Source organism: Mustela nigripes, chromosome 8 (assembly GCF_022355385.1).
Source record: "Mustela nigripes isolate SB6536 chromosome 8, MUSNIG.SB6536, whole genome shotgun sequence".
In the NCBI taxonomy this organism is placed as follows: domain Eukaryota; kingdom Metazoa; phylum Chordata; class Mammalia; order Carnivora; family Mustelidae; genus Mustela; species Mustela nigripes.
Window position 1 is genome coordinate 67,205,224 of NC_081564.1, and position 25,115 is coordinate 67,230,338.

At 50.5% G+C, this 25,115-nt stretch overlaps 1 protein-coding gene across 1 annotated transcript; it reads left to right on the top strand.

Moving 5' to 3' along the window:
* The first annotated feature begins 293 nt into the window (after positions 1 to 293).
* LIPG (lipase G, endothelial type) lies at positions 294 to 21,944 on the top strand. Its single transcript, XM_059409631.1, has 10 exons — positions 294 to 867; positions 3,468 to 3,649; positions 5,307 to 5,486; positions 7,266 to 7,377; positions 12,251 to 12,472; positions 13,824 to 14,066; positions 14,811 to 14,931; positions 15,587 to 15,805; positions 17,747 to 17,851; positions 19,842 to 21,944. Exons 1-10 carry the CDS (start codon positions 447 to 449, stop codon positions 19,873 to 19,875), a joined length of 1,839 nt encoding a protein of 612 aa, XP_059265614.1. The 5' UTR covers positions 294 to 446; the 3' UTR covers positions 19,876 to 21,944.
* Positions 21,945 to 25,115: the final 3,171 nt, after the last annotated feature.

The window sequence follows — 25,115 nt, forward strand, 5'->3', positions numbered from 1 at the left end:
GCGGGCCTCGCTGGGGGTGAGGGGAGCTCGAGAAGAGAGGGACCCAAGGTGACTGGTGACTCTCTTTCCTGCTCTTGGCTGCGCGGAAGGCTCATGTCGGGCGCAGGGGTGGGTGGCTTTGCGCTTGGGGAAGGATAACACGCCTTCTCCGGGGATCGCATTCCCTGCGGGGGCAGTGTTTCGGGGCAGTGTCCCCAGTGCGGCGGCGGGGGCGAGCGGAGAATCTGGGGTCCGAGAGCCCGCCCTGGGAGGAAGTGGGGTGGCGGGAGCTCGGCTGCCAGCCAAACGGGCGGGGCTGGAAGCGAGGCCGCGCGTGCGGACGGTCCACGCGGTGGGTGTGCGGCGCTTTCATTCAAACTTTGGGGAGCCTGGGTTCTGGCGTCAGCGAAGGTGTGACCAATCAGAGTCCGGGGACGGGAATAAATTATGCAAAACACCATCTGGCGATGGGTCAGATGACTCCCCATACTTTAAAAAACTACCTCGCCGGGAGTTCGGGGAGTGACAGCGGCAAGTCCTGGCTTCCCGGGCGGGCGGCACGGGTGGGGGCAGATCCAGTTGAAGCCCCTTCACTCTCCCTGCCACTCCCCGAGGCTCAGAGTAGCCAGATTCTCACTCCCACCTTCACCTACCTTCAGCGGGCCAAGGCCACCGCTCTCTGGCCAAGAGACGGCTGCCCCCGTGGGGTCTTACCCGCGCGGACTGCTAGAAACCCCGAGAGGTGTTGTCTGCTTCAGTCCTGTTTGGCGAAGGGGGTGTGGCGGGGAAGGATGCGGAGCTCGGTTCCCCTGCTCTGCCTCTGGAGCGTCTATTGTTGCTTTGCCGCGGGAAGCCTCACACCCCCTGGTCCGGAGGGACGGCTGCAAGGTAACGTGCACTTACTCTTCTTTCCACCCCCTACCCCCCAACTTCTCTGTGCCACGTCCCCTCTCTGTCCCGCCGACCCCTTTCCAGCCCCTCCTGGTGTCCGCAAAGTCCTCTTGCCTTTTCCACTGCCCAGTCTCTCCTCCTAATCAGCTTTGCAGTTCGCTTGCTCCTTGGCGCTTCTGCCGGGGAGGTCCCCCGGCCCGGCGTCCGAGAGGCCCGCGCTCACCCTCTCGCCCCACCCCCTCCCATGATAAGGTGCCCTGGATCCGTGCGGTCCAACCGGCAGAGTCGGCCACGGGCCGCTCTTCAACCTTGTCCTCTGCGAGGCGAGTAGGTTGTTAGAGCTCAGTCACCTGGTGCCCTCCTTCTACTCTGGGTTTGGGTATTTGGAAAGTTAAGGGAGCAGGGTAACTGGCTGTGGTTTGATTCACGGTTGCCGGGAGCATTTGGTTGAGTAACGAACGCGACTGTGACTGTGACCAAAAGCTGCTGGGCCAACCCCCCCGGGGGGTTGGCCGCTTCCTCCCTTACACCCTTTCAATCACCACTCTTCCTCTTCCTACCTACCTCTCTTCACCTTCGTCCCAGATGCTGGCCTTTCTTCTTTCTGAGTTCTATATGGCGGTCTCTTTCATTAGAGGGAGATTGCCCTGGTGGAATGAGGTCACCAGTCAGGTGTGGGGGTGCCAAGTCAATTAGTTAAGCAGGGGAGAGGGGACATGCCCTCAACTCCACCCCATTATCTCATCTACTTACTCTCCTGCTATGTTGAGCCATCATGAGCATGCTGTTGGCCCATGTCAGTTTATGCACTCAGGGGCACGTTAGTTTGAATGAATGGGAAAGCTCCGCAGGTTCTATACTAACTAGAACTGTGACCTGGAGTTGGTCACGGCCCTAGCTCCTCTCCTGTAAAACGCAGACGTTCCATCCAACTTCTGTGTTCTGTGATTCTGAATATCTGCGGGCCATTCTTTTGAGTCGAGAAAGTATTTATCGTGTGCCTGCCTAGTGCCAGGCAGTCTTTGGGGGCGTGGGGTGGGGGGAATACAAAAATGAACAAAACAGATGATCTCTGCCTCTTGGAGCTTACGTTTCAGTAGTGGGAAGACAGACGGTAAACTCATTAAAATACATACACGGTGCTCTGGAAGAGAAAAGTAAAGCAGAGGGGGAACAGGGTGCTGGTGGGGAAGGAGGTGCATGTTTAATTGGTAGTCAGGCTTCCCTCACTGTGAGGTTGACCACCAAGTAAGGAACTGAAGGAAGTAGGAGAATGAGCTGTAAAGGCATATGGATCAAGAATAATCCTGAAGTCCCAGAGGCTGAGCTGACCCAGGCTGAAAGTAGTAGGAATTAAGCTGGAGATCTCTGGGGTCCGAGAAGACCAGGTACTCAGGGGAACATTTTATGTCAATATGTGCGTTTATCCACAAATCTGCCCCAGGAACGCCAAAAGACTTATGTCCTTTTCTCCTACAATTTCCCCATCTGGTCTCTGTGATTGGCTACCTGGGTGGGAATTGGGGAGGCTGACTATTTTTGCCCATGGTTCAAATTTCTGCTGCTTGGGCTTTTGTTCATGACTTTAATGACAGTTAACCTGAGGTCTGCTCATGTATATTTAGTCGCATTTTCTGGAACTCTATCCTTTTACATCTGGTGTATTCTTTTCCTTCCCACCGCCACCTTCTCTACCATTTTGGTCTCTTCTTCCATGATTCCATTTGCTTCTTAGCTCTGGGATAAGTGAAACTCCTGGAGGGGTCATTCGGTAATTTTTCCTTTGATCTCTAGGTGACAGGAGAGTTTGATTTGCTCATTTCCTAGCCTGTTATCAAGGGATAGTTTCCTGGATGTCTGGATGATGCAGGGTGGGGTTCTTTTATGACTGTCCCGCAACAGCATGGCGATAAAGCACTTTGAGTTAAGAGGCCATAGAGACCTCACGGGCATCTGCTGTGTTTTGAGACCTGGGCGCTGTGTGTGAGCAGCGGAGCAGAAAGGAGCGGTTTTGCTGCTCTTACGGATTTCCCCTGTGGCTTCAGTCATTTATTTAACGAACTAGAAGAACGTCTGGCTCGTGTCTGGCACGGCAAGGAGTCCTGAGGGTGTAGGAGGTCTTTGGAGTAAGCGTCGGAATCCAGCTGGGAATGCTAGGGGAAGCCCATTGTATGATAGTGGATGGCTTCTTACCTCTAATTCCAATATCCCGAGTCCTTTAAAATTAGAACATTTTTTTGGTAATTTGTCACTTGAGGGAAGGAGAACATTTTTTTGGTAATTTGTCACTTGAGGGAAGGAGAACTCATTTGATAGGGAAGAGGAAGGAAAGCAAGAGACACCTGTTTATTTCAGAGTCACAGTAATTCACTGTAATTAGGACTAGTGACTAACTAAAATTCTTCAGTATGGAAGAGCTGTCCCTTTATCCTCTCCTCGCAACTCTCCTGGGAATTAAGGAGAAAACATTCGGCGGGAATAAAAACTGTAACCCAGAGGATTAAATAATGTGCTCAAGATTGAACTAGAACTAGACCCCAGATCTCTCGCTGTCCAGGCCTGCTAGATGCACCCACATGCTGTTCTTTTTCCCCCAGATGAGGGCCTCAAATCCAGCCATATACAGGTTTCTGCCAAACCTCCTGTAAGATTCAACCTCCGCACGTCTGGGGACTCAGACCATGAAGGATGCTACCTGTCACTCGGCCACAACCAGCCCTTGGAAGACTGTGGCTTCAACATGACTGCCAAAACCTTCTTCATCATTCATGGATGGACGGTGAGCCCGGATGAGGGAGCTCTGCAGCTTGACACCAGATTTGGTTTTCTTTGTTTTGGTCAATTAAAAAGAAGACTGGTGCTTCCCGATTCTGTCTCTCTCTCTCTCCCTCTTTTCTTGTGGGCTGCTTGTGTTGCAGACAGCTGTGAAGAATGTAATGGGCCCTTCACTAAGGGGGCAATATGGACTCCAGCAGGGTGGTATTTAATGCCAGCACACAGAGGGCTTTCAGAAAGTGGCTCTCCTGAAGGCAGCAGCCCAGCTCCACTGGCTCTTAAGGGGCCCTCTAATTACACTTAATTACATTGGTCAACCACTGCCTTGCGGGGGATGTGGGGGGGGCGTCCCTCCCTAAGAGCTGAGCTGAACGGCAGCAAGTTGACTGGCTCTGAGAGTCTCTGAAGAGCCAGCTGGCCTGGCTCACTGGCCGCCGTTGGCATGGTGCCCTCCTGTTTGCATAGAGATGGCTCTGGTTAAAGGCATTGGGGCTCTTTATGTGCCCTAGCTGGGCAATTCACATTGAAAGGCCCATGACAAACTTCAACAAAAAAGGGCTTTAATGCTCAGCTTTAGAAGCTTTTGACCAGTGAGGGGGTTTATTCAATCATATAATGATGGTCTGCAGGAAAATGACACCGTTAAGTGAGCAGGTTTCTGCCTGGGCTAATTGGGAGGGGACATTCTTCTTTTTAATGATGAGAAATTCATATCCGTTACATGCTTTCTGGGTCTTTAGGTCTATCACCAACTGCTGGGGTCAGGCCTGGGAGTGGGGTTGGGGGGTGGGTAATTCGGCATCTACCTAATGTGCCTGGAGGCATGGCGAGGGCCTGGCTATCCATCCTCAGCCCACAGCTTACAAGTAGAATCCTACAATTGAAGCTTTTTAAGGCCCCCTGTCAAAATGCAAATACAAACTGCCGACAACTTACAAATGGGTTGCATTCCAGAAAGTTCTTTTGTAATCTGTTTGGAGCTTGGAACAGCAGTTTCCCATAGAAGCAAGATGGTAAATGGCGTTTGGGTTCCCAGGCCAGGCACAGAAAATCTATTTATCGAATACTGTACATGTGGATAGGTTTACAACTGGACCTAGGCCCTATTTATAGCTTTGTTTCTGTGGGAAAATGTGTTCTGAGTTCTAATTTGGGATTCCAGGGAGATATCTTCCCTACTCTGGAATCGAGAGGGGTGGCAGAGATGGGCTGTGGGAAGGGGTCATCTGTTAACTCTGCATTTGCCTAGGACGCAGCATCTCCTTGAGTCTCCGAGAGAGAAGCTAATTCTCCAGGGCAATCCTTCCCAGCTGCCTTTGGGGCCACTTGCTTGTCTGTGACAGCGACTCAGGCTAACCTCAGGCCAGAATGGCCACCAACACTTACCTCATAGTGGCCCTACTGGACAGTGGGTGGCAGCCCAAGACACCGGCTATGAAGATTTGATAGGAAAAGCAAGATAGAAAGAGCAATGGAACACAAACACATAGTGATCCTGCCTGTGGCCAGCCGTGCTCATGTGCAAACGTTTATTGTCTTAGCCGCCACTGTGAAAGTTCTGGAACTGGATGGGGAGAAGTTCATGGAACCGAATTCCATATTCATCAGGACTCAAGAAGCCCGTAGGAAGAATTTTTAAAAATGTCTTGTTTTCTTTGCAGATGAGTGGCATGTTTGAAAATTGGCTATACAAGCTGGTGTCAGCCCTGCAGACTAGAGAGAAAGAAGCCAATGTCGTCGTGGTTGACTGGCTTCCCCTGGCCCACCAGCTTTACACAGATGCAGTCAATAACACCAAGGTGGTGGGACACAGTGTGGCAAAGATGCTTGATTGGCTGCAGGTAATTACTCTGAAGAACAAGATCTTGAACCTGAACCTTCTCTCTCTCTCTCTCTTTTTTTTTTTTGTTAAAGATTATATTTATTTATTTGACAGAGAGAGAGATCACAAGTAGGCAGAGAGGCAGGCAGAGAGAGGGGGAAGCAGCCTTCCCGCGGAGCAGAGAGCCCAATGTGGGGCTCCATCCCAGGATCCTGAGACCATGACCCGAGCGGAAGGCAGAGGCCCAACCCACTGAGCCACCCAGGTGCCCCCCCCCCCGCCCTTTTTTTTAAAGAGAGAGACAGCGAGAGAGGGAACACAAGCAGGGGGAGCGGGAGAGGGAGAGGGAGAAGGAGACTCCCCCCACCCCAGCAGGGAGCCCAATGCAGGGCTTAATCCCAGGACTCTGGGATCATGACCTGAGCCGAACTTAGATACTTAACTTAGATACTTAACCGACTGAGCCACCCAGGCGCCCCGAACCTGAACCTTCTTAAGAAAATACAGCTCAGGGGCACCTGGGTGGCTCAGTTGTTAAGCGGCGGCCTTAGGTTCAGGTCGTGATCCCAGGGTCCTGGGATCGAGCTCCGCATCAGGCTCCTTGCTTCATGGGAAGCCTGTTCTCCCTCTCCCACTCCCCATACTTGTATTCCCTCTCCTGCTGTGTCTCTCTCTCTGTTAAATAAATAAAATCTTTAAAAAAAAAAAAAAAAGGAAAGAAAATACAGCTCAGACTGTGTTACTCTGAACTCCAGGAGCCTATGAGTGTCTTTGGGATTCAAATTTTTACTGAGTTAAGTATTGCTTGAAACGCTTGAATGCTGGAACTGTGGAAAGCGTTTCAGTTATTGATCTATTTCTGGATCTTGCCTGTTGCTTTATTTGCTGGAAGAAAATTTGACTGATGGGTCATTACTTGCTCATGCCCTCAGGTTGGGAATAGTCGGGAGCCAGGACCAGCCTGAAATCTTGAAAAATTCCTGAATCTGCTCTTTTTCTCTGAAGGGTGGCTCTCCTCAGGGGAAGGAGAGGGTTGGTTCCAACAAACGCAGTTTAATGCCACACTTAAAATACTAAGTATGGAAAACAGATCTCAAGGTCTTACATTTACTCTGTAGAGGTTAATGATTTGCCTGAGATCAGTGGACTCACCCAGAGGCAGGGGTGTACTGGCAAAGTGACCTCATGGTCTAGGCAATTCTAATCTGACCTTCCTTTTGCCCATGGAGTCTGATGAATCCTGGCAGCAGTCTGGTTAGGGTGGGTAAGCAGTACCCAAGCTCTCTGCCTGGGAGGTTTTGTAGAGCTGGGTTTCTGAGCAGTGGGGTCCAGGGCCCACGTCCTCACCCTGCCAGGGAAGTGCCCTCTCTCTGGGTATCCCGCGTGGGCTTGCGGTGAGCAGGCCAGCAGCTCCTGGGGCCTAAGAGGTGGGGAGAGAGCAGGCTGCTGCAGGCCACGGCTGGCGCTTAGTCTCCAGTGAGTCGGGTGCCCCGCATAGTGCCCGACAGAATGGAAATGTAGCCCAAGGATCAGGGATGTGACTTCTAGTCGTAACCTCCACCCTGCCCTCAGCACTCAGCACTCAGCATTTAAGGTGCCATAAAGTCCTTTTGCCCTCCCCTTCTCTGGTGCCATCCCATCTCTGTCTCACTGCCAGCAGTGCAGGCCATGCCCTGGCCAGTGTCTGTCCCCAGTTCCTCTGGCTCTTCCTTGTCGCCGTAGAATTGTTGAACTGTTGGTGGCCCTGTGGGCTCGGGACCACAACATCACTCACTGTCACTTCTGTGACTTCCCACAGGAGAAGGATGATTTTTCTCTTGGCAATGTCCACTTGATTGGCTATAGCCTCGGCGCTCACGTGGCTGGGTATGCTGGCAACTTCGTGAAAGGCACGGTGGGCAGAATCACAGGTAGGTTCTGCTTCCTGCACTATGGGCTCACTCCCAGCTCCCTCGGCTCCCCTGACAAGCTGGCTTCCTGCACCGGAGTGCTCCTGCATAAGGGAGCCATGGACAGTTAGCTTTGGAAGGGACCCAGAGGATATCTAATCTGGAGCTTTCCAGTGTTCTTTTTAGACACAGAGTCCTTCTTTCAAGTTGAACTTGTTGGGACCCTGATATATGAAACAGGTAGAAGGGATGTTCTGGTGGAAGCTGGATAGATGGTGGGTAGTGTTCGCTTTGCTATGGGGCCTTTGCCTTCCTCAGAGAACTCTCAGGGTCCCAGAGCACCAGAGAACACAGCTCGAAAACCTCTGGTCTAGTTCAACAGGCAAGGGGCGAACAGCTAATAGCTTACATGCGAGCAGGGGTGAACCCCGGAGTCTCTCTCCGTTGTCTACAAGTGATGCTCAGGGTCTCCAGGGAAATGAACAAGTGGCGGATTCTAGTCTGAATTCTGCCTTATTTCTGTTTCACCACCGACAGCCTTTCCCCAATGTTTTGCTGGAGCATTTATTAGTGGTAATTTTCTGTTCAGAATGGATGCTCCAACTTTGTCGTTAAAGAGGCCGTTCTGATGTTGGTACCCAGGTCGTCAGTGAAAAAAATTGTGTTTTCCATTTTGAGCTTCTGATGTGTGTTTGGATTAAATCATCTAATGAGTGGAAAAGTGTGAAAGATTTTCTTTCCCATTATTGTGCTTCCCCCAGGCTGAAATTAATAGCACATTTGTTGCGCTAAACGTTTATCTTCCTTCCAGAATGTCAGATTCATTTCACTCACAGCTTCTCTCTCACCTCCAAGATACCAAGGGCCCACCTGGTTGGTCCCTGAGAAGGAGAGATGGGATCCATTCCTTTCCCAGCAGTGTTTTTATTTTAAAAGAGGAAGAAGGGAGTCCTTAGCTAACAAACGATTTAGTAAAGGCACACTTTCAGGTTTTAGCACCATGCTGGTGGAGTAGATTTAAAAACATATGTATTTGTGAAATTTTATTGGCCTACCTCCAGTCATCCCTGGGCTTCAGTCTAACACACACACACACACACACACACACACACACACACACACATGTGCACACACTCCTTTGGATCTAGTTATTTGATTTAGCATAGCTTGAGAACCTTGTTTTTGTCTACCAAGCCCGTGGGGCCCGAGCGAGCGTCCAGGTGGATAGTGGTTGTGTGGCCACGTGACTGCTCATTAACCGGTTGCTGGTGCAGAGCTGTTCAGCTGTAAGCCCCTCTGGGGTCCATTGTCCGAGCAGCTCCCCTGGCCCCCAGGGAGAGGCACGATGCTACAGAGCGAGACCAGCCTTGTTCACGTCCCCATCCCCCCCGCCGCCCAGGAGGGTCATTGGCTGCAATGACAAGCCACAGATCCTCCCGTTCCGTCTTTCTGAATCTGAAATGAGATGGGCCTAGGGAAGAGTTTTCCAGCTCTTTACCACTGCCTATTTGGGTGGCGGCTGCTGAGATGCAGGCTCTGCTAGCCGAATGCTAATCAGTGCTCTGAGAGCCAGCTCCCTGTCCGGGCACGCCCCTTTTCTCCAGCCTTCCCTGTGGGCAGGCGCTGGGTGAGCACAGTGGGAAGAAGTACCCTCTGGCCAGTTGCCAAGCAACCCCGCAGAGGGTATGTGGCTCACCTGATGCGTGCTGTTGTGCATGTCCAATGGGGGAGGCCTGAGGTCCGATGAGGGAGTGCCCTCCCTCTCCATTGGTGGACTTCCCATGGGCCTGGGAACCGGGTGGTCCCAACTAGTAGAAGGACCAGACTGCAGCGTGTGTGGGGTCCTGAGACCCATGATGCTGCTGTATGGAGGCCAACAGTGGGTCGCCTGAACCCTAGTTTTGCTTGAATTAGAGTTGTGGACTAGGGTTTGCCCGAGTTTTACCTTTTGAGAGAAGTCTGTGTGATAGTAGGGAAGAGGTCATAGATTTCTAATTGAACCTGTGTCTAGTCAGTTACAAGTAAGCAGATTCATTTGTTCATTCAAGAACTATGAATTCAGTGTCCTCTCTGCACCGACACTGGGCCAGATGCTTCCTAATGTCAAGTACCTAAGATGTGAGGGGGACTTCATGCTATTTCTAAGACACATTGCAATGGGGCAAAAGGGGTCATTTGGCTTCATTTTACAGATGGGAAACTAGGACTCGGTGCTTAAATAATGGGTACAATGTCTTACATCCGAAGTAGCAGAGCCAGGAATTCAAGCCCAGGCTGTCAGCTTGCAGAACCCGTACCTAGCCACTAGGCAATCCCACCTCTCTTTTGTGGGTGGAGATAAAACAGCGATTGAAATGCAGCCGGCCCTGCCCTGCCAGGCCTGAGTGCCGAGCTTTTCCCGGGTGTGTATGCGCCTGCATGTGCGTGTTCCGTTTGCTGGACAGAACACTTTGGTAGGGCTCTGACTGAATGGAAGAAGGGGCGGTTCTCCACCTGTTCTTTTTTTTGGTGGGAACAAGCTCTCCCTCCTATTCCTAGTGCGACTTTTGCCCAGCGTCTGTGAGCCCTGGCTCTGTGTCAGGCTGGGTGAGTCTGGGTAGGCGAAGGCTCAGCCTGCCCCCCCAAACAGCCCCCCACCCAGGCCATCTTCTCCAGAAGCCCTGTCAGCCGCCTGCATTCCTCCAGTCCAGCTTGGTTTCCATGGCACTGACCGTCTGGTGGAGACTTTTGTTCACATCAAGCAAAGAGCCCCTCTCTTGTATTGGTTGCAAAGCAGAATGGTCTTCTCTCTCTCTCTCTCTTTTTTTTCTTTCTTCCAGAAAACATAGCAAGAGGCAGGGGGAGGCTGCTTGTGCTGGTACTGTAGCCCTCGGAAGCCTCTGAACCACGTCTTCGTGGGCTGTGCCGGGGGTCACTGCTTTCGTGCTGTCTTCCTTTGGGACCCTGGGCTGCGGCTGAACCACCAGGCCGCCCGGGGCTTCCTTTCTGCCTTGGTCATACGGGCATTTCTCTAACCTTCTTCTGGAACCTGCTAACTTTCAGTCTCTCCAGTTCTCCTGAGTGACGCGCTTCATAAGTTTACTGTCCTTTTCAGACAATAGCTCTGCCTGTTGTTCAGTCTGAAATCACCGCAGTGATTCAAGCCTCACAATGTGCTCCCTGGTTCTCTTATGCTGGGATCCGATGGGTTCTGTCACCCATGTCTTCCTTTGACGACTCTGCTCTTAGTCTTAACTCCCCTCTGATGTGGTGTTTCCAGTCCTCGGTGCCTTGGCCTCAGCACCGTTCCCATGCGGGGTCAGCGAATGCTTTGTCGTGGGAGCTGACCCGAGTAATGATGCATGTTTATTGGCCTTCCTGACCTCCACCCTTCAGCTGCCAGTGGCTTCTCTCCCTCCCCCCACAACTGTGACAACCAAATATGTGTCCAGACATTGCCAAATGTCCCCCCAGGAGCAAAATCACTCCCAGCTGAGAACCACTGTTCTAGACTAAACCGTGCTCAGTATTCTCAGCTTTCTCCAGCCTCTCTCCCTGTGTGTGTAGGGCAGAGAGCCGTTCAGGCTGGCATGAATTTGGCTCCCATAATTACTTGAGCTTGGTAATAGCGGCTGCTATTTACACTGACAAGGCCTTAATCTCTTCATATCTCGCATGAACTGTATGGATTAAGATGTTCAGTTTCAATGTTATTGATGATACTGATGGTGGGAGTTTTTTCCAGTCTAGTTCATAGACTACCTCCTTTTAGAATCACCTGGGGGCATAAATACACATTTCGGGGCTCCACACCAGGCTTGGTGATCAGAATCTTGAGGGGGTTGGGGAATCTGCATCGCATGCTTTGCAAACTCTTCTTTCTGAACGGTTTCCATTCATGTGGTTCCAAAATAAGTCTCTTTTCTTATTGCTACTACCTGCTTGCTTTCCTTCCCTACCCTCTCCACCTGCGGCACATATACACAGGTTGCCAGTAGCTTGTGTGGTCTTTCTAGAGTTTTTTTTTTTTTTTTTAATATATTTTATTAATATTTTAGGGAGTGAGAGCAGGGCAGGGGGAGCAGCAGGCAGAGGGAGGGGGAGAAGCCCCATGTGGGACTGGATCCCAGGACTCTAGGATCATGACCAGACACTTAACCAACTGAACCACCTAGATGCCCCTCCTTCTAGATTTTTTTTTTTTTAAATAGCTGCATAGTAGAATTTGAATTTTCAACAAGCTCCCAGTGATATTTGCGCTCTTTCAAATGTGAGAACCAGTTCTTGCTACATTGCTGTTTGCCTGTTCAGTGCGGGAAGTTTGCAGGCAAAAAGATTTCACCTTCTTGCTGCAGAATACGGGAATTCTGGGGGCCTGCGATGTGGATCTCAGTGTGTCCGGTGTGGTTCCCCACCCCTGATCTCGTCATTCCACCCTTGGGCCTGATCCATCGTTAAAGGAAGGGGAAGAGTCAGTCCACATGCAAATAGCTCTATTTGGATAAACTGAATCTTCCCTCCAGAACACGCAGGGAGCTTGGTCATTCTGTAAAAGGCCTGCTTAGTTAAGGCTTTGGAAGGTTTTCAGTGGCAGAAAAAATGGGACGAATGGCTTAGTTTGGCCAGCCTGAGTTCTTTCTAGAACCATTCCATTTGTGACGGGCTGGGGCTCCTGGGAGCTGCACGTCATTGGGAACCCGGCAGCCGGTTTTCTGAGTCTGCTGAGGTGGGAGGACAGGCGAGGGGTTCAGAAGAAAGCGCAGGTTCCCCAAGGGCAGGCATCACACGGTTCCAGATTTACGGCGCTTGGCTCCGAGAAGGCCTTCCTTGTGCTCATGTGAATTTACCTGTAACTCAGGACTCATGGATTTGGCACACCTGACACAGTTGGTCTTGGCTCCCCCTTCTGCTGTAGGTTTGGATCCCGCTGGGCCCTTGTTTGAAGGGGTGGACATCCACAAGAGGCTGTCCCCTGATGATGCGGACTTCGTGGACGTCCTCCACACCTACACACGTTCCTTCGGCTTGAGCATCGGGATTCAGATGCCTGTGGGCCACATTGACATCTACCCTAACGGGGGTGACTTCCAGCCGGGCTGTGGGCTCAATGACGTCTTGGGGTCAATCGCATATGGAAGTGAGTTCCTTATTTTCTGCTTCATGGAGAGGTTTGACTCGGTTATCACATCTCCTCCCAAATCAGCCCCAGCTGGTAGTGCTCCCAACAGTTCATTTCATAATGCCCCCTACACCCCCATGGGGGCTACCAATCCCTTGTACAGTTGGTCCTTCTATAGGCTTGTTAGTAGCCATCTGTGGGGCTCTGCTTGGCATTCTCATGCTTTGAGGTCCCAGTTACTAATGGCTAAATTCTTTTCATAAGGAAAGGAATATGTATTTGTTGGGGAAAAAAAAAAATCAAGCAATGCAGAACTGCATGGTGCAAAAACTAACTGCTCCCTCTTTTATTCTTCAGAGGTAGCCAATAGGAACAATTTTGTATGTGTCCTTCCAATCTTTTCTTCTTTGAAAACGTGTATGTGTGTGTGTGTGCGTGTGCACGTGAGAGAAAGAAATTATATTTTTTGAACGCACATTGTTCTGTAACTTTCCTTTCTTGGTCAATATATATATATATATAATTTCCTTTAGCATCAGAGTACATAGATTTACTTGATTTATTCTTCTTTTTTTAAAGGTTTTATTTACTTATTTGAGAGAGAGCATGCGAGAGAGCACAAGCAGGGAGGTGTTGGAGGGAGAGGGAAAAGCAGGGTCCTCACTGAGCAGGGAGCCCAGTGTGCGGCTCGATCCCAGGACCCTGAACCAAAGGCAGACACTTAACTGACTGAACCACCCAGGCGCCCCTCTTCTTTATTCTTTTTAAAGAGTATATAATCTTATACAGAATGGATGCACTAAAATTTGATTTTTTGTGACATTTTAAAGAAGGAAAACCAAGATGATGTCTCCATTCACTTATGATTTACCTTCTAAATGCCCGAGCCTGTTCTCAGCAGTCTTGAGTTGAACTGAGTTTGCTGCTGAAACTGATGCGTGGCCGCAGTGGCCCGTCTCTTCCGGGTTCCTGCTCGCTCACTGCCTCGGGTCCTGGCAGTATTGCTACGTCTCCTTCTATCGTAAGACTGTAGCCCTCTCCCACTGCGATACTATTCAAGCAGCCCCCGCGAGGCTTGGAGGTCAATGCCAGGACCCCCATCAGATGGCGGCATTCCTTAAGGCCCACGGTGAGGAAGGGGTGGGACGGCTTTGTCAAATTTTTCTTAAGGTCCTAGGATTTATGGAACCATTGGCTTTAGCTTCCGGTTACAAGAGATAATGATGTGCCGTGGGCCAGAAAATCCAAATCACACTCACACCGATCGTGTGACTCTGAGGGAAGTTCTTGACCTCTGTGGGCCTCGGGGCCACCGTCTCTATTTAGCGAGAGGCTCATGCTGCGTGTCCCCTGTGTCTCGCTCCTCCAGCAATCACGGAGGTGGTGAAATGCGAGCACGAGCGGGCCGTACACCTCTTTGTGGACTCCCTGGTGAATCAGGACAAGCCGAGTTTTGCGTTCCAGTGCACGGACTCAAACCGCTTCAAGAAGGGGATCTGTCTCAGTTGCCGGAAGAACCGGTGTAACAGCATCGGCTACAATGCCAAGAAGACGAGAAGCAAGAGGAACAGCAAAATGTATCTCAAAACCCGGGCAGGCATGCCCTTCAGAGGTAACCCTCCGTCCCCACGGCACCCTGAGGGAGGCCCTTCATTTTCCCCTTTCTTCTCAGTAGCATGCTATGGACCGGACACATCCCAGCCCCGGGAAATGGGGCCAGCACAGGGAAAATTCAGGTCATTGCCAACCACGCTGTGTGTGCCTGGGGAAGTTCATCAATGAAAATAAGTGGTGGGGACCCCTTTCATGATGTGCAGCGTCCCTCCCTGATCGCAGTGTCGGTCTCTTGAATTTGTGGGAAGATAGTATTTTTTTCATGTCTTTGCATTGGCCTTTTGCAAAGCGATGTCATACTTTCCTCATTTGAGTGTCACGACACATCTGAGATGGGGCCGACAGGGCATCGGTCCTGGCTGGCATTTCTGGAACATGCTCTAAGACCAGAGGGGTATGTGGGTGTTATTTTACACACGAGGAAGCTGGGGTTCAAAGAGTTAATACGTTGGTCCTTCATTCAAGGTCCCATGGCTCCGGCTCTGAGAATTCCTAGGCTGGAACTCCCCCTCCTTCTCCATATTCCCTGAACTCCGGGTGTGGGGCTCATTGGATACTGCAGTGATCCCTTGTGCCATTGCATGGAACAAGAGCAGAGACGGGCTGGAGGCTGGAGGCCGGGCTGGACCAAAGGGACGTCAGCCCCTCAAAAACTCGGTGTGCTGGGTGACTCAGTTGGAGTCGGAGTGTGCAGAGATGGCCAGCAAAACTCAGGAATGCCTTTGTTCTGCTATCTCTGCAGTTTACCATTATCAGATGAAAATCCACATCTTCAGCTACAAGACAATGGGAGAAATCGAACCCAACTTTTACGTCACCCTTTATGGCACAAGCACCGACTCCCAGCTTCTGCCTTTGGAAATGTAAGTCACAAGCTCCCTTTGATAGGTTCAGGTCCAGGAACAAGTTACTCTAAGAACGTGTGAGCGTGGGAATGTGCAAACGTGTGCAGGGGAGGGGCTGGGTGGCTCCAGAGCATCTGTGGTCCACACTCTCCACCAACCCCTTGACTCAGACCCTTTCTGGGAGGAAGGCCCTTGGATGAATCAACAGCATGAGAAGCTGCTGGGTCGGCTGGATAGAAACTGCTGTTTCATTTCAGGCAACGCCTGACACCTGAGGCTATAGGAAATTTGGAACATAAACGCCATTCCTGCACCGTTTCTAGTTGTCTATGGGAAGGGCACATAGCAATCGGTGTGTATTTTGTCGAATGCACGCAAGGTTGGGATTACCAAGTGATGTCATCAAAGTACTTGCTTCCTAGTGCTCAGGGTCTAGTTGGGGGATCAGATGTGTGTGCACTCGCTCTCGCACACAAATGGGGTGGGACAGGCCCCCAAGTGTCAAATGAGAGGGACAGGCAGGAAGGGCTGGGGAGTTTAGCGGGAGACCAGTGTCTATGGGCCCATTTCTCTGCGGTCCCCGGGTGGCAGGTGCGGCCACTGTATCAGCCCACACAGAGAGACAGTTTTCCAGCAGCAGGTCAGTGACGCCTGCCCCGGTGTCCCCTTGTAGAGTGGAGCAGATCGGGCTAAATGCCACCAACACCTTCCTGGTCTACACCGAGGAGGACCTGGGAGACCTCTTGAAGATCAAACTCACCTGGGAGGGGACAGCTCAGTCCTGGTACAACCTGTGGAAGGAGCTCCGCAGCTACCTCTCTTACTCCCGCAGCTCCGAGCGGGAGCTGAATATCCGGCGCATTCGGGTCAAGTCTGGGGAGACTCAGCGGAGGTAAGGGCCTTGTGTCAACCGTGAGCAGAGGCGTCTGCCTCCGCGCCGTGTCCTCTCCTTTGCTGAGCACGCACTTCCAACCTTGCCCTGCCCCAAGCACCTAGCCAACACTGCAGACACCTTTGTGAGGAAAAGGGAATTCTGCATTGAGACCTCTGTCGACCATTGTGTGGCTTGTGTCCTGATTCCAGACCCCCAGCTGAGGGGGTGGGCAACGTGGGGGCTGGGTTCCAGCCTCGGTTGTGTTTGCCGGACCCTGTGTTGGCCCAGAGGAAGGAGGGCTTCTCGTGGATAGGATCCCTTAGGAGCACTGGCTTGCTCACTGGTGTGCTGTTGGGTGCGTGCCCCTATCTTTGCTTGCCCCTGTCCAGAGAAGACTCCTGCAGCAAGCCTGAGGAGTCCCCAGGGATGAGGTCCGCCTGAGGCCCTGGTTTCCCCAGCACCCGATTTTCAGAGCATTGTACCCTTCCTTCGGAGGCTGTGAGTCAAGGTTATGGGTGGGGCTCTGACGTTAAGTAACAGAGAATCCTCGGTGCTACGCCAGCTGGCAGATCCCCCATGGTTTTCAACTTCAGCCTGGCATGAGCGCTCCAGACCTGAATGTTTCAGGCCCCTCAACCGTGCCTTGACTCTGAGCAGGACTTCTAAGCGGAAGTCAGGGAAGCCTGCGAGACCTTGGTAAAGGGAAGAGGGTTTCCTTGGCCACAGCTCTGTGTGGGCTGCTGGGAGGTCACTGCCAGCCTTGGGATGGGAGGAAGCAGCCTCCACCGTCTCTGTACCTAGTCTGTTTTGTGTTCTCTGTTACAGTTCTTCCCGTGTCCCATTTTATGCATCGCCGGGGGCACAGTTTGACCGAGGGTGGGCGGAGGCCAGGGTCCCTTGTCTGAGTGATTCTGGCCTAGAAACCTGGAAACTGGGGGAGCCAGAGCCCTTTCAGGCGCTTCCCCTGTCTCTGGGTCACAGTAAATATGTTCTCCAGTGTGATGAGATGTGTTCCGAAGTGTTCAGACAACAGTCTGAGAGTAAGAGTTCGCCTTTCCCTCCTCCTCACCTCCATTTGGTGGGCCCCTCGCCATTCTGTTGGGGGTGAATTGGTCTCTTAATGTTGTGTTAATGTGTTTGAATTTCCTGATCTCCATGAGGTAGGTCCCCTTCTTGTGTGTTTATGGGCTGTTTGGGCTTCCTGGTAAAGGTTCTTAAACCTGTTCTGAATGTGGCTTTTCTCCTTTCAGTCGTCATGTCCCATACATCAGGGTCAGGTGCCCCCTATATGTCTTTTGGTCATAGGGTCATGCTAACGACACACCGTCGGGGTCCATATGGTTTGGCTCTAAGTTATAGTCAAACAGTTATTTGAGTACTGATTTTTCCCATGATCTTGGTTGAGCAGTTTCTGAATCTTTGATTTTGACTCACTGCGGAATACAGTTACGCTTGTTGGTGGGTATTTCTGAGCACCCCGTTGGAGGTATCCTGAGTTCCACCACAGGTAGGGGTATCCACGAGCAATTCAGGGCGGGGTATAATGTGTTAAAAGAAGACAAAACGTTCGTATTTAACTCCATGCCATACAAGGTAATGACCATAGCAAAAACAACACTTAGGTAACAATATGCTTTTCTATTAAGGTCAAGGGCTTGGGCTGTCAGGGAGGGTTCAGAGAGGCTATGCCTTGAAAGGCAGGCCATTTTTGGGTGGATGGACAGAAGAAAGTGGAAGGAGCGTGGTGAAAAGCTGCATGAACCCAATCATGACAGGTGTCCCAGGAGATGTGTTTAGGACTCTTGCAGCAGCAGTGGGGAGGTCCAGAGGTCTGGGTCAGGCTGCGGCAGGATGAAAACACCCTTTCTTCCTTGCTTGGTCCACTTTGGATCCAGAAAGCACCATCTGGCTAAGGCCCAGTCAGTTTTGCCTACATTGGTGGTTTCCCTTTCCTCCTAGATTAACTTTTTGTGTGCAAGACTTTGAGAACACCAGCATCTCCCCCGGCCGAGAGCTCTGGTTCCACAAGTGTCGAGATGGCTGGAGAATGAAAAATGAAACCAGGTAACTCGGACATCTGTGCAGTGTGTGTTGGTGCCCCAGCGTGTGCTGGACCTGGTTCTGGGCACGTGGGACACAGCAGCGAACAAAACCGGTACAACCAATCTTTTCTCTTGTGAAGCTGACATGTTGGCAGGAGAAGGACCAATCCATGGAGTAGAAGATGTCAGAGTGTGGTTGTGTCTTTCTGCCTCTTGTTCTGCCTCCCCGGGAAGACTTTCACAGCCCATGGCCTTGTTGGAATCAAGCTATCTTAGAATGAATTTCTCCATGGTGACCAGGGCTGTGGGAAGGTTCCAGGGCTCCTGGCTTCCTTCCAGGCACCAATGTGGAGTGGGGAGTGAGGTGGGAGGGAAAGGAGAAGTGCCAGATACAGTCCCCAGGTTGAGGTTTTCTGGAGCCCCGGGGGGTGTAAGCAGATACTAGCTGGCAGCTCTCCCTGTCTTTGAGAAGCAGGAATGCTCGTGTGTGTGGCACTGAATCAGACAGAAGGCCCATCTTGTGCCCCAGTGCCCCATGCTGGAGAGGAAGGCTGGTCTCATGGTGTGAGGCAGCAGGTGCATCCAAAGGGGAAGTCCGTTCCAGAGCCTCTGAGCCTAAACACCTGCTGGGGAGGTTGGATATGGTCCTCCCGCTGGCCCCTACTGCTTACCCCAACCGAGGCTCTGGGTAATAATGCTGTCACCGTACACCGACCCCGCAGCATGTGTCCACTTGGGCCCAGTGCCTTCCCTGTGCTATCTCACTTACTTTGGTCATCAACCCCATGATGCTGGTGGGGTTAACCCTGTGTGCTGTTGTGGACCCTGAGGCTCAGGGGAGTTGGGTCGTTCTTTCTAGGTCCTCCCAGTGGTGATGGCTGAGCAAACATTTGAAGCACATTGCTTGATTCTAAAGGCTGTGGTCTTTCTTGAGCGTGGAGGTTTCACCTGCTCGCCTTGAGCTGGGGTCCACTGTGATGAACCCTCTGCCAGCCCCAGGGGCCAGTCTGCATCCCCACTGCTCTGTCTCCTGTTCAGGGTCACCAACCTGACCACAAGCTTGGTGATCATGGGACACGCAGCTATCTGAAAATTGCCCGGCTAATGAAGCTGCTCAGTCCAGTGTAGGCCTGTAGGATAGTCGGCTCTAATAGTAATTTTAGTTCTTTATGTTTGTGCTCAAATGTATACATTTCCAAGCACTTCCCCCAATACTGATTTCATCAATCCTCAGAACAGTCCTATGGATTGGACATGCCCAGTGAGGATCCCTGTTCTTATCGTTATTCTTATGATAACGTATCTTATGATAAGACATTTTATTCTTCTTTTCCGCTCCAGAACTTTACAACACTTGAGAATGGTGTAACTCACCTCCTACTGCCTCCTTGAGACAACAAGGCATCCATTCTTTTACCCTCAAAGGAACAGAAAGCAATAATAGAAACCCGAGTAATATGTTAGCACCAGGAGGTCCTGACATCCCTAGACGTAGGTTGGGCCTTCAGTGTTCTCTCCCCCGATACAGATACTCATCACCTATTCACTGATAAAGAGACTGAGGTTCTGGGAAGTTCCGTTGCATGATTGCATAGCTGAGATTCGAGTCAAGATCGCTGGATTCTGTCTTGTCCCCTTCCTGCCATCCTATAGTCTCTCTTATGTTTCAAAGTCAAGGCAAAGAGGACTCATGGATAGTTCTCCCGGCGTGTGTGTGTGTGGCACGGATGAGTATTGTGCTGAGCCTGTGCAAGCCAGCGCTGAGGTGTAAGGAGCGAGGAAGCCAGAGACTGTCCCAGTGTTGTGTTTCTCTAAGTGAATCCATGGCTCGTTGGGAGAGGGGGAGAGGGAGAGGAGGAGGCACTCGGGACCCTTTTCTCTTGTTCTGAATAGGAAGCAAGTGAAAGAGTGTGACAGGTGTGTAAGAAACCCTGGTCTTGAGGTGAACAGAGCACACATTCAGCGCAGGCTGGCGTGTTTGCCAAGCGAGTGACCGAGCGCCTCTCTTACAGGGTTCCCTACAGCCTCGCTACGGATCTTCTCTGAGGGGCCAGCCAGGCCCGCCCACCCACACCTTCCAGGGACGCGGAGGAAAGTTACGGCTGAGGACGCCCCTGATGGAAGGACCCCTCTTGGGTCCTTCCGGGTCCTCAAGCACCCGGAAGAGTCTCTTGGCTGGGCCCACGACCTTACCTCCTATGACGGTTGGGACTTCTCACCAGAGGGGACCACGCACTGCTGTTCCTGCTGTTCCTGCTGCTCTAGAATAGCTCTAACTCCAGACCCGTGTGCAAAGAGTCAAAGGCCCGGGGCCTCTTGTGCACACCGGGCTGGTTTCTAAGGGACTAGATGAATCCGTGCTTTCCCTGATACAGAACACTTGTGGAAGCACGTGGAAGGCTGTCAGCTGCCAAACCTGACCTGAGAGTGGGGAGCGGTCATTGTGCTGGGAACTGACTCGTGTCTGGATGGCAGACCTGTGACTTCGTTCATCCAGAGAGAGGGGGTGAAGATCTGGGGTGGTGGTGAGGCCCTCACTGTTGGGGTTCCGCGGGCTGCACTGATCACTACTGGTTACATTTCAGCCATTCCGTCCTGCTCTCCAGCTCATTCTCTAAAGCACACATCATTGGCTTTCTCGGTTTTCTGTTGATTATTTTTTGATTGGACAAATGTTTGTTAAGCACTTAACCCTCATTAGCACATGGCAGGAGACACATTCATAAACCTCCCCAGACTTAGAATCTGAGCGGGTTGGGATTTCTAGACTCCCACTGTAGGTGATCCAGGGGTATACGTGCGGTGAAGGGCACGAGGGACACTGCAGGGGGGCGGTGCTGGGGGCTACGGGGTGTGAGAGTTGGAGATCCCAGGCATTCAGGGATTTCAGCCAGTTCAGGAAAAGTGACATGTTTGATCACTTGCATGGGGGCAAGCAGAGTGCCATACGCGCTGGGGACAGAAGGGTGGCCAGTCGCCAAATGTGACGGCTTCAGAGCAGAATCTTTTCCGCTTAGGAAGATAGAAGGCATTATGTATCTGTTCTACAGATCGGTTCCTGCAGAAACCAGCCCCTGTGGAGCAGAGCCGTCACTAAGATTTAATAGAGTGCTTCTTCCTTCTTGGACTACCTTCCTCTACTAACCGTGCCTTCTCTGTGTTGAGCTCAGAAAAGCCTTCAAGTCCTGGTCTTAATATGAATGAATATATGTGATATCTGGGAAAGTGTTTTATACTTTCCCAAAGATTTGCATGTGCATCGCCTAACTAGGGACTCACAACGGGAGGTGCAGGGCAGCTCATGTCTCTGCTTGACAACACTGGGGCTTCATGGGGTTCGGCCACATGTCCGGAACTATATTCCAAGTTGGCGGTGGAGTCAGGGACGACCCACACTTCTGGGAGGCAAGTCCGTAGTGTGCTCATTTCTGCCACTTGATCAAGAGGTCCGTAGCCTTTTCCCACCAGTGTGCCCCAGATGTGTCGAACAAGGAATTGTTTTTTAGAGCCCTCCATAAAAATCATAAACCCTTTTATTAATATATAACCAGGAAAGCAACTGAAAGCCCAGAGGCTGGGCTTTTTATAGATGAGATTTATTTGGAGGAAGATGTGATGTCAGATTGGGGGAGAAAAGTGATTTTCTTTGTATTGAGATTGAGGTTTTTAAAGGACGAAGTTGTGCCATCTATCATCTGTGTTGTGCCAAAGTTTTATCATTGGTCAATGCCCAACTTTCGAAGATGTAACCAGTTAAGTCTGATTCAAGGTTGTTTTCTTAAATTGTGTGCTTCCTCTGTTGCTTCTGTGAATGGTTTCTAGCCAAAGTGGAGCCCGTGTTATTGACTGTGTGTCCTGATTACTCCTGACTTCTGTTTTTAGTAATGAAAGCCTTAGGAATCAATTCCTTGGTGGGTCATGTATTTATACATTTGGCTTGAAGCCATATTTGTATATAATGATGCTTTTTTTTTTTTTAACACTTACAACACTATTTATTTCTCAAGTGTATATAATGTGTATAAAAACAAATGTATGGTTAGTTTTTATTTTAAAATTAACCAATTTTGAGATTGAAAAATTTTAATAGTAAAATAATAAAAATCTGTACAATGCTTTGTGGTCTGGCATCTCAGTTCTTAATATTTGAAAGAATTATGGCTGCCCAAGCCTGGGGTTTGCCAAAAAGTTACTTTCAAATAAGCTCTACTCTCTGTTTAATACTAATTATAGGTAGGAAGTGGACAATAACTCCTTTCACTAAAGAACAAGATGGAAATTTATTTATTTTTTTGAAGATTAGAGAGAGGGACGCCTGGGTGGCTCAGCGGGTTAAAGCCTCTGCCTTCGGCTCAGGTCATGATCTCAGGGTCCTGGGATTGAGCCCTGCATTGGACTCTCTGCTGACCAGGGAGCCTGCTTCCTTCTCTTTCTCTGCCTGCCTCTCTGCCTACTTGTGATCTTTGTCTGTGAAATAAATAAATAAAAATCTTTAAAAATTAGAGAGAGCACACAAGCAGGAAGAGGGGCAGAAGGAGAGGGAGAAGCAGGCTCCCTGCTGAGCAGAGAGCACAATGTGGGACCCGATCCCTGGACTCTGAGGTCGTGACCTGAGCTGAAGGCAGATGCCTAACTGACTGAGCCACCCAGGCATCCCAAAATGGAAAGTTATTCAAATTGCAGAAGTACCTTGAAATGTTATGTTAGGAAATAGGGCAGGTGGCTGGACATTGGGGAATGTTGGGGAGGACATAGGTTTAGTTGCACGAAGCCGGGTTAACAGTGACTCAGGCCAGGTAGAAGCTGAAGTCTCTATTGGGCTCAAGTCTTGGTTGGTATTACTCTGCTCCATAACGCTGAGAGGGGTCCAGGCTCTAAGTTTTTGCTGCACTACCCAGAGGATGTTCCCCTCATCCCCACAGTCCAAAGTGTCCCCCATTAGGTCCTCTTCCAGACCATGAGAAGGAGGAGGAGAAGTCCTTCTCCAGCAAAAATACTGAACTGGACGAAGTTCGTATTTGTCAAATTCTGACATCTCTTTCTTATGCCTCTTGCTATCATCACATAAAATCAGAGCATTTCTCTTATTGCAGTGGAGCTTAATGATCATTTTATACATTGCTGCAGAAATTTTCATACAGTGCGTGGACCATGATGCTTTCCTGAGCTGCCCCTCTGTGGCTGGTCATCAGGTCCACGATCCTCTTCTGCTCACTTTCTCCCCCTGGTGCCTCCTTTCCTATTGCCCATTCTCACCTTGCTCCAAGCATTTCCCCACTCGTCCTACTCAAACGTTCCATTTCCCAAATTTACTTGAGTTTCTACTCCCTCAACCCAAACTCTTGTTTGTTCGGTGTGGCTGACTTCCACAAGGGGATGGTTGGAAGCTTTCAACTTAGTCATGCTCATGGAGCAATGCCTAGGAGGCCTTTAGTCAGTCCAGAGTTATTCCCATTGTCAGAATAAGATGCTTATTGATCCAAGTTAATCTTTGATTTGCCTTGTGGCAGGAGAGCAAAGGTTTCCTGTGAGGGTTAGGAAAATACTGGGTCAGAGTGGTCACCTTCCCAATAGGCTGGTCCTGCTTGGGAATCTTTCCTCTAGTGAAGTCCCCTAAAATACTGCTAGTTTTCATAGTGGATCCCATGCCTTCACTCCCCATCCTGTAGATCCTAGGAGCACCAGTATTTGTTTTTTCCCTCCCTCTTCTCCCCTTGGTTTCCATGGAGGCCATAGTTGCCATGGTGAAGTGGAGAGAAGTGTCAAAGCTGTCTTTTGTAACTGTGGGGTAATCTACAAATTGGGGATGGTCTCTCCTAAAAAAAAAAAAAAAAAAAAATACTAAGTATGTGAAAAGAATGAGAGTAAAACAAAGACAAACTAGGGTTCAAGTCATTTGTTCTCCTAAACATCTGTGGTTAGTAATATCATTTAACCTTGACTTTCTTTTTTTTTTTTTTTTAAAGATTTTATTTATTTATTTATTTCACAGACAAAGATCACAAGTAAGCAGAGAGGCAGGCAGAGAGAGAGGAGGAAGCAGACTCCCTGGTCAGCAGAGAGTCCAATGCAGGGCTCAATCCCAGGACCCTGAGATCATGACCTGAGCCGAAGGCAGCAGCTTAACCCACTGAGCCACCCAGGCGCCCCGTAACCTTGACTTTCTTTATACCATGTTAAGTACATGTGTGGGTTGCAACAGGAAGGGGCTGCTGGAAGAGTCCAGAAGCTAGGACAGGTCTAAGCAGGCAAGGGCTCAGGTCCTGAGGTCAGCTGGGGCAGAAAGGAGCAGTATCCAGCCCCACGCTAGTTACCGCAGCCCAAAGGAATGCACACTCTACCCGCTTACATTTTCAGAGGAAGTGGGTGGTCACGGTCAGATGTCGCATATGAACCTTGCAAGTGTGGAGCCCAGGGACAGAGGCTGGGGTGATTTCACTGGCATGCAGAAGCCGGGAGTACACTTGAAAAGTAAAGCTGTCTTAGCTGCTGCCCTGGTCGGTATCTCAGGACAACTTCAGAGGGATTGCAGTCAAAGCCTCAGCTCTTTGTTGAGGGAGAGAGCATTCCAGCATGACCTCAACTGTCTTGTGTGTGTCAGATTTCCATCCTACTGCCTGTCCTGTGTCCTTTTTAAGATAAGCACAGCTTTCTTCTTTCTGACTAGGGCACCCTAAACTCTATACAGGCTGCTTTTTGGCACCTCAAAAAGAGACACTCAGAAGTGTGGCTTCCTAAACCCTGCCGTTCATTTCCCTGGTGATGGGGCTGCTCCTGTCTCTCCCTCCAAGGCAAGCTTCCTGTCAGCAGTTCCCTGGCTTCTCTCTCTCCCTTCACTCCCCTCACTCCCCTTCCTCCCTCATCTCCTCGCCTCTTCCTTTCTTCCCTCCCCCTCTGATCCCTCCGGCTCCTCCTGCGTTCCATTATCTTCTTTGGTGAGGTATCTGCTCCGGTCTTTCCCCCATTTGGGGTGCCTGGGTGGTGCCTTTGATTAAGCATCAGACTCTTGGCTTCAGCTCAGGTTGCGATCGCAGGGTCATGGGCTCAAGCCCCGTCTTGCATTGGGCTCGGGCTCCGCCCAGCGGGGAGTCTGCTTGGGATTCTCTCTGTCTTCAACCCACCTTCATCAGCTCCTTCTTTGAACTGGAACACTTTTTACATTAAAGTCAGTACTATACAGTGTGGCTGTCTAGTGACAAAATTATTTCTTCATGGCGCTTGGCTTACTCTTTCTGAATCTATAAACATATTTTTGGATAGAACCATGCCAAGCAATTTGCACTCAC

What these genes read in the sequence shown, in the direction of transcription:
- LIPG (XM_059409631.1), top strand. Translation starts at nt 447, where the DNA reads ATGGGTCAGATGACTCCCCATACTTTAAAAAACTACCTCGCCGGGAGT. An exon ending in GGGGTCAATCGCATATGGAA is followed by an intron (nt 12,473 to 13,823) that starts GTGAGTTCCTTA and finishes TCGCTCCTCCAG; the next exon opens with CAATCACGGAGGTGGTGAAA. An exon ending in TCTGGGGAGACTCAGCGGAG is followed by an intron (nt 15,806 to 17,746) that starts GTAAGGGCCTTG and finishes CTTTCCTCCTAG; the next exon opens with ATTAACTTTTTGTGTGCAAG.